Source organism: Mixophyes fleayi, chromosome 8 (assembly GCF_038048845.1).
Source record: "Mixophyes fleayi isolate aMixFle1 chromosome 8, aMixFle1.hap1, whole genome shotgun sequence".
In the NCBI taxonomy this organism is placed as follows: Eukaryota; Metazoa; Chordata; class Amphibia; order Anura; family Limnodynastidae; genus Mixophyes; species Mixophyes fleayi.
The window spans coordinates 8,263,763-8,273,159 of record NC_134409.1 but is presented as its reverse complement, the minus strand read 5'-3'; the positions used below and the strand labels follow the sequence as shown (position 1 = coordinate 8,273,159).

At 40.7% G+C, this 9,397-nt stretch overlaps 1 protein-coding gene across 2 annotated transcripts in view; it reads right to left on the bottom strand.

Annotated features, from left to right (window-relative positions):
* The window catches only part of PATJ (PATJ crumbs cell polarity complex component), a 159,203-nt gene that overhangs the window by 56,871 nt on the left and 92,935 nt on the right, over window positions 1-9,397 (bottom strand). For both annotated transcript variants that reach the window (XM_075181788.1, XM_075181789.1), the window contains one exon: window positions 5,822-6,018. In XM_075181788.1, coding sequence (XP_075037889.1) covers window positions 5,822-6,018 — 197 coding nt within the window. The remainder of the gene's footprint in view (window positions 1-5,821; window positions 6,019-9,397) is intronic.

The window sequence follows — 9,397 nt, the reverse complement described above, 5'->3', positions numbered from 1 at the left end:
TCTAGAAGCTGCGTGCAAAATATATTGTAGGGGGTTTGAGTCTGTTTTGGGGAAGAGCAGTAAGGTGAGAATTACAATAGTGAATGCAGGAGATGATGAGTGCATGAATTAAGGTTTTTGCGGTGTCTTGTGTCAGATATGTGCGGATTCTAGTAATGTTTTTAGATGTATGTAACATGATTTAGATATAGAGTCGATGTGAGTAGCTATTAAGTTTCCAGAACTCTATGTACCTTTAGTTGTGTATGATGAGACCATAAAATAATTTCATTACATGCGGAGAAGCTGCAATTATTACCAAGTGTGAAATTATAAAAAAAACAAACAAAAACAAACAAAAAAAAGCATAAAAACACAGTCATATTACTGTGTACAACAATTTATAAAGCAAAAAACGGATTCCTCATATCATTGTGATTTTATTGCACACGACACAGTTATCTCTCACACATCTGCTTAGATTATAGGAAAACTCGGTCTGGATTCAGCTCGGAGTTCGGTAGAATCATTTGGGACAAGATTTAATATTCTGTGTCCTTAGAATTGTTTCTCTCATCCTAGTATCAGGCGATTATTACAGCGCTGTGAAAAATCCACCACCAGAACTCTGCATCAAATCAATCAATAAACAGTGTTTCTCGTGTCCATCAAACACACATGATTGACAGCTCCACTTCCCTAAAGGCTCTCCGGACAATGCAGACTTTCTAGCATTGTATTTATAATGGACGAGCGACCTTTCCTGATGCAGCGGCAGTTATATAATCACCTGAGGGAGAGGCGATTATAAAGCACAGTTAACGGCCATACGTCATGTTTTATTAGGTGTACAGAAAGGATAATTGTCCAAACATCTCTGCGGACCTGAATGGCTGCCTATGTAGCAGTAACTGCTGAGTACAGTGTAATAGCTCGGCTAATACATAATGTATTTCTCTACACAGGCTTATTTCCTGCGAGCCAGAGCTGAGAAAAGATCCTTACTTTATATAATAATTGTTATACAAGAGACTAGAGTATCTGATGCTTGGATCTGCCAGAGTACAGTTTATGCCAGACAGTTATGTTTTTCTAATAATCTAACTTGGTCTTTCCAAAAATGTCGGGCTGGTCACAGGTCCTTGGGCATAGTATATCTGGTTATCAGACAGGTCCCTAATTCCCCAACAATCTACAAATTGCTCCCACACTAATAACACCTTACTGACAATCAGTGTCAATGTGTCTGGGGTTCTGGTAAATAGCAGACCCTAAAAGATAAAACGTATACTGGTTATTATTATATCCTGTAAGTGAGCGAGATGTTAATTATAATTTATATCTGGCTAACGACCACTCCACACCCAGGGGTGGTTTAATCCGTAGCACAAACAAGTCAACAACCCTATATAACAGATGATGCAAAATTGGGTTTTTTTTACCCCTTGAATTTAAAATTAAAAAAAATAGTAGATTATATACAAAAAAAATAGCAGATTACTATACAGGCCTACAAGAAAATATAGAAGTGTGCTTCAAATTGCAAATAAACACTTACAGAGATCACAGATGTTACAAGAATTACTATATACCCTGTATGTACAGATAGAGTTTAGCACTTAATATCTTTTTGACCTTTCAGGTCACCTGTACTCCATACACTGTGCTGGTTTAATGTTATACCTATTGCAACTGCTTAGTTACACTTATATTTTGTTGTGTTTATTATATATACTCTTCATAAACATTTTGTGTAAGTACTTTAAATGTTTCACCTGATCGGTTAATCAATTCTGTTACAATTCTTATGTTACTTCACTAAATCGGGCTTTGCCAGTCAGGATGCGCTATCACCTCTGTGACCGGTCCGTCTTTCTTCCCTAGAGGCTAATTAAAGACAATGAAATATCCCAACACCCTCAGTCTTCTCTCAGACGGATCATTTCATATTAGAGATGCCCTGTGCCCCTCCCCCGCCGGTGTACAGCGTTTACCTACGGCAGCGCAGCAGAAGTGGCGGCAATTAGTATGCTGAATATCCTGACTAACATGCTAATAACCAAACACCAAGGATTTTGTTTTTTTACAGGATTTGATTCGGGGCGATAGGTTCTGTTTAAACAATTACTGAGGCCAAAACTGCTTTTTTTTTTTCTCCAATCTTAAACATTAATTGAGTTGCCACCCCTGAATTTTAATTGCCCAGGGTGTAATATTGTGTGTAGTCACATGTAGAGATATTCACTGACCCCCGTGAACTGGGTATGGTTTTGGATCTGGTTTAGCTTTGTGTTTTGGTAAAACCGCCCTCGTGTGTTTTGGTTTTGTATTTTTTAGAAAAAATCCTAAAATATGCTAAAATCACATATTTTTGCTCTTTTTTGTTCCTACATTACTATTAACCTCAACAACACTAATTTCAAGTCATTTGCAGTCAATTTTGAGCACCTCACAAGTCACAATATTATTTTCATACACTTTCGGACAAATACTGCAGCGACCTGGCTGGATGGTAAGCGACAGAGCAATGACACAAACACACGGCAGTTCCTAGCACATCTAGGACACATTGGCACACAGCAGTGGCAGAAAAGAAAAACGGGGGTCCGCCCTCCCTCCCACCCACATGTTGGATCTTAAAAAGGAATCCAAAACCCGTGAGATCTGACGATGTAACAATGACGTTTTGCCTCGTTTTCAATTCCGAGGGCGCCATAAATTCGGGTACGTTCAGTTCTTGAAGAAACCGAGCCCGGGCATCTCTCTAGTCACATGGTGCCCAGAGGGATAAGGGTTATGTGCAAGCGATTATCTCACTGCCATGAGAGAGACTTGGCGGGGGGAGATCTGGGCCCGGTAATCTATTTTGCTATGTACTGACCTTTATTCCAGCCTTCCTCCATCACAGAACTCTATTACATGGATATCACAAGCCCAGGTTTAAATGTGTTTGCTACAAAAGTAATTTCAGTAATGCATATTTTAAGGGCAGCAACATTACACAGGCAGGAACGGATTCATTTTAACCTCATACATTTATTTTCAATGCAAAAAAATAAAAAAGATATACATTTAATCTGACTAAATACACCACCTACAGATTGCCTCTGTGGCTGGAAACTTCTATGAGGATTAAGCTCCTGGGGCCACTTATGGCCGTACAATGTACAGTGTGTAACGTGCAGGGTATTTATACAATTACAGACATCATCTTGCGATGCTCCCACATCTAACAGGCAGCAGGTGTCTGTAAACTGGAGCAATAAAACAATCTCGTTTACATCGGTGAGCAATCGCTGAAGTATACGTTACACAGAAAATCACAGCGGGAGGGAGATAAAATTGAAAATCGCAGGATGTATTTCAGCTTAATGTGCAGGTATCACAAACCACTGATTTACTTATGAAACATGGAGACCTGCGGCCGTTATTTAGCTAGAGAACACCTGACCGGCTCTTGCTATATTATCTAGATGAACGAATGTATCAAACTGGGGCCAGTGACACATTCTGTGATTTACATTGATGACTTGTTCCATCTTATTGGTCGGGGGGGACACTTCTGTAGGATGTTTAGGGGGTCTTGCTCTGCAAAACAGTGCTGGGGGCTTTAAAGAGTGAATTTTATATTTTACCCTTTCATGAATTTGGGTGTTTGGTACCTTTGTAACCAGCACAAGTTTTGGGTATGTGTTAGTGCAGATAAACAGTTCTTATTATAATCATATATAGACTGTAACGTGTCAATATGCACCAATAGCTTCACGTTTCTAGACACATTAAAATACCTTTATTACTGAATATAACAGGTGTTGTTTCCATTTAGTTATATATTCTAACTTTTATATACAATTTGACAAATTAATTCTAATTATTTAATGCAGTACTTTCATCTCTCGCTTTTTTTTGAGCCACGAAGTACCGCTTAAGGAACAGCGTTAATACTGTTCATTTGTTTATCTGTTGGTGTAAAACATACTTTAAATTATAAAACGGGACAAACGAGAGGTTGGCGCTAGACAAGGTTTGGTCGCGTTACTACATAAAAGGAAACTATAATATCAGCTCAGGTTCACAGAAATCTGACACAATGTTTCCACGAAGCAGCAACGCAGAATGTGGGACCTTCGTTCTTCAACAGACGTCCTCACTCCTTATACAAAGTTATGGTTTTGAGCTATATGCTTGTAAACACATTGTTTTTCTTTGTCCGGTCTTAAAATAACTCAAGATAACACTAGTATAAAAAAGGATTAATATGCTGTAAGAAATGAGCCTTAACGATTTTTGAAGTTTTATTGTAAAAAATGTTTTTGCTTAGTGTAATTATGGTTTAGTGAAGGGAAACGGAAGTTGTTTTTTTTCAGCAACATCTGGTACAATGACAACCTCTATATGTGCAGAGAGACTGGCAGGCAGACCGTCAAGCAGACGTGAAGGGACTGGGGTGCTACGACAAGAAAATTATGCCAAATGGCACTGTGATCGGCACATCAGGTTGTGTTGGCATAGTGAAGCCATGCTACCATCATTTAGTCTTAGCCCTGATCACGCTCATTATATATGTTTTAGTGTTCTCTTTTGTTTGAGCCACGAAGTACCGCTTAAGGAACAGCGTTAATACTGTTGTTGGTTCGTTCTTAATTCGCACATATCTCACACAAAACCCTGCAAAAACCTTAATTCATTCACTTATCTCCCGCATGGACTATTGTAATTCCCTCCTTACTGGTCTTCCCCAAAACAGACTCAAACCCCTACAATTTATTTTGCACACTGCGGCAAGATTGATTTTCCTTGCAAATCGTTATTCCTCTGTTGAATCACTGTCAGTCTCTACACTGGCTGCCTGTTTTCTACCGAATCCAATATAAAATACTTTTACTAACCTACAAGGCCATCAACAAAGCTGCACCAACATACATCTCCTCTCTTGTCTCAAAATATCTCCCAACTCGCCAACTCCGTTCTACACAAGATCTGAGTCTCTCATCCACCCTCATTACATCCTCCCATTCCCGGTGGTTACAGGACTTTTTTCGGGCTGCACCCATTCTATGGAATTCTCTCCCTCGCACAATAAGACTCTCCTCTGGTCTACAAACTTTCAAGCGTTCTCTGAAAACCCACCTCTTCAGACAAGCTTATAATATTCCTCAACCACCGTCTTAACCTCACTACATTACCCCATTACCATCCGTTACACAATTTCACACAAGACAACCACCCCCTGACCAACATTGTTGTGTGACGGGATCATTTAGCTTATGAGTCACTTTTACCTTTGCAGTCTGGTTGGGCCGAAATGCAAAATGTAGACACAATCTATGGGACAATTAGAGTTTGATACATGAGATTAAAAGCTTGCGAGCAGCGGCCTTCTCACCTCTCTGTCTGTTTTACCCAGTTTGTTTATTAGTTTACTATGTTTGTCCCCAATTGTAAAGCGCTATAGAATATGTTGGCGCTATATAAAGGATTATGATAATCAGTGGCGGAACTACCATTGGTGCAGCAGTTGTGGTGCACCGGGTCCCATGAAGATAGTGGGGCTCGATGTACGGTTGAACTAGTGAACTGTGGGCCCCGGTTCTCTCCTCCCCGCTTCCCTGCAGCGGGGCCCACAACTCGCTAGTCCCGCCTCTGGCGTCAGAAATTAATCTAGAGACAGGATTTTATTATTGGAGACCAAATTAGATTACAGTGGCGCCGACACCAAAGCCTCTGCCCCTTCCCATCCCCGGGTGCGGAGCCACATTGAACGCCAAACCCTGGTTTGTTGATTAACACCGCGATAGCCACGTTACTCCTATTAGTATGAAGTATACAAAGTAACGGTTACCTCCAACAACTCGTCACCAACTTGGATTCTCCCATCTCTCCCGGCTGGTCCGTCTGGATTAATGGCCACTACGAAGATGCTCATCAGCGACCGGTCCTTATTCCCGGCCAAGCTGAGCCCCAGACCGTTCTTCTCCTTCTCCAGCTCCACAATCTGCAGCTCCCCCGGCAGGTCAGCATATCTCTGCCGGATGTTCTCTAGGGAGACACACGGGAATCACACGGTAAATACGGAGTTACACAAACAACTGTGTCTGCCCTCCCGTGAATGTTACAGTATTTACCACGTTTATTATACATTATACACAATGCCCCGACCGTGTAATACTGCATCACGTGAACATGCTAATCAGACACTTATCTAAGCTTTAGCTGACTGAATCGCTGCGGTTTTCTCTGATGTTACGGATTTACACAGATTACAGTTTTGTTGTAATTAAGTTCTTTCATGGACCCAGCTGGAAGGAAACGTTTCACCGTATCGGCAGCATAAACATTGTTACCGAAACAAAAGATTTGACTCAAGACCCCTAAATCAGCCAAAACCTGACACATTATAAAGCTGAAAAACAACTTTTGTCGAATATAATAAAAATATTTTTTTTAATTTTATTTATTTTTATTGTTTTACACACACTACAAACTTTATTTAATAGTTATTAAATAGACCCTGGGACTACAAGGAGTGTATGATGGAAAAATAGGACTTATTTTAAGTGCTGTTTTTGCTCTAAAATGTATTGCGTAGTAATCAAATATCTATATAATAAATATATCACTATTGACTTACAAATCATGATTGCCACTGGAAATGCTTAATTTAGCCCTGTTTAGCAGAACTATATTTATCAGACGTTAAATCCCCATTCGCTGTGCTAAAATAGCGCTAATTCAGCACAGCATGGGAATCATTGGTCCCATACAGATTAGGGCAGTAGTATAGATTTTTAAGAAATCACAGGACAACTTAATAGAGAATATAAATACAGTAATTGCAAAAAAATGATTTTCCGCTATGAGCACAACTTATTCAGACATTATTTGAGGCTTTAAAGCTACCATTTTGGGGGTCATAGGACAACTTTATAATTGAGATTTTTCTTCCGGTCCAACAGGTGTTCTTATTATTACACATTCAACTTGTGCTGCGAGTAGCTGAACATAGCTCAAAGTTACTTATCACGGACACTTAGAGATTGAGTGCGTGTGCTGCCTTACATCCCTTCCAAGCATAAAGATCAATGGCGCCAAACGAAACTGGAGCAATAAAATCAAACTTTTCACTTTGCGGAATTATTGCAGCCCTTTAAAGGGAGGCACAATCTGCCAGATCAATATCACTAACTAGCTACTTATAATTGCACCTTCACTTAATTGGAGGCCTTTCAGAAAAGACTGCAGCCATGGATAGTGTGGACGATATAAAGAAAAATAATCACATTGAAGGTTAAAGATATTAAAACAATTGGGAACTCAACTGGCTTTCAAATTGAAAACGGCGGCTCTGAACAAGAGTTTCCCATTTGCTGGAGAAAGATAAACAAATATTGCCCCCCTCTGGGGGCAATAATCAGGAGGTCACTTTACAACAACAGATGGTTGGTGACATTGGATAGAATTCCAATTCATTCCAAGTAGTGGGCATGTCAGGATACAGAAAGATACAATCGTTACACTATCACTGTTTAGGGCAGGGTTTTCCAAACCCAGTCCTCAGGGCTCCCCAACAGTGCAGGTTTTCCATATCTCCTTTCTGGAGCACAGGTGTATTCATTACTGACTGATACATTGTAACAGATCCACAGGTGGTCCTAATTATGTCACATGTGGTCCGGAAAAACCTGCACTGTTGAGGAGCCCTGAGGACTGGGTTTGGGAAACCCTGGTTTAGTGGTTAACGTATCAAGGAGACGCAACATTCCATTCGCTGAAACACCTTCCGCCCTGCACAAGAGGGCGAGTCATAAAATAAATCTCCCATGATCTTACTTAGGAATCTGTAATGTGTAATAAATAGATATTCACACCTAAAGGTCAGTCTCATAAAAAGCATAGAGCTGGGGATACATATTTAAAACAGAATTTTTAATAATAGAACATTATCTTAAAATAATATCTAATTTATATCAACAGCTCATATAAAGAGAATACAGCGTATCAGTCACTGACGTCCGTGGAAGCAGCCATTACTGCCAGCTGAACCAATATTAAGGAGAGTGTAGCCAACAAACTCACTTTACCCATCGCACCATGATACATTTTACCATCCTGAGGGAATTGGAACCGATGAGCCCTCTGGGTGGTCAACGGGCTTTGAGTTGAATCTGCTCATTAACATACGCACAATTTTACAGATACAGAGGTCTCCTCTGCAGTAAACCCCGAGGACACCACTCTGCTCCGTCCACCCTTTATCCTTAACCCCCCCCCCTTGTTCCGCACCCCCAATTGTTTCATTTCTGAGAAGAGGACAGGTTATGCTTTTGTCACCATTGTTTACAGTGTATGTACACATCATTTCTGTTTTGTATAATCTTCATTTAAAAAATATATAAATAAAAACAAACAACACACAATAATACAGTCAATGATGTAGACACACAAAGCAGATAGTCTTTCAGTCATAGAAAACCTTATAGGTGCTCGGGTATAGTCACCAGACCCCCAGCGGCACTAAATTGTCAGGTTCGATGATAACCACAAAGTCGTTGGTTAAGCCGTAAAAATAACCTAAAATTAAGAGTGTTAAATAAAAACAATTATATCAACTGCTATCACCATAACACAGATTTTAAAACATCAAACTGCAGTAAACACCGCACTACAAATACAACACAATACAATATTATTATTAATTTTTATTTATAGGGCGCCACAAAGTATCCGTAGCGCCGTACAAGGACAAACAATGGCACAGTACAAGGTGAAACAGCACAGTACAAGTAACAGTAAGCACTATAACTCTGGGGGCTCAGGCACAGCATGAAAGAGAGGGAGGGAGGGGAAAAGTGAGTATAGGCAGGTAACTATGGCCCAAGAGGGTGGGCACGGATGACAGGTTGAGAGTCACTGAGGGGAGCGGAGAGAAGCGAGAGGAGACAGAGGGCAGAAGGACCAAGAGGAGGTGATCTGAGTAGCTGGAGAGCGCAGTTAAAAGTGATGGAAACAGAAGGTAGGAGAGCCCTGCTCAAAGGAGCGAACAATCTAAAGGGAGGGGAAGACAGACAGACACATGGATGAGACGGAGAGACGGGGGAAACGGAGACGGAGTCGAGGAAGGGGAAGAAGGGATGAGAAAGAGAGGTAGCCGACCGGTGGGAGTTTAGGCATGAGACTGGAAGGCTTTAAGGAAAAGGTGGGTTTTTAATGTTCGTTTGAAAGAGGACAGATTAGGGGAAGTTCTGATGGAGCGGGGGAGCTTGTTCCAATGTAGTGGAGCGGCGCGGGAGAAGTCTTGGATACGTGCGTGAGAGGAGGTAATCAGAGGGGAAGAGAGGCGACGATCGTTGGACGATCGCAGTGAGCAATACAACACAATACAACACAATATAATACAACACAATACAATACAACACAA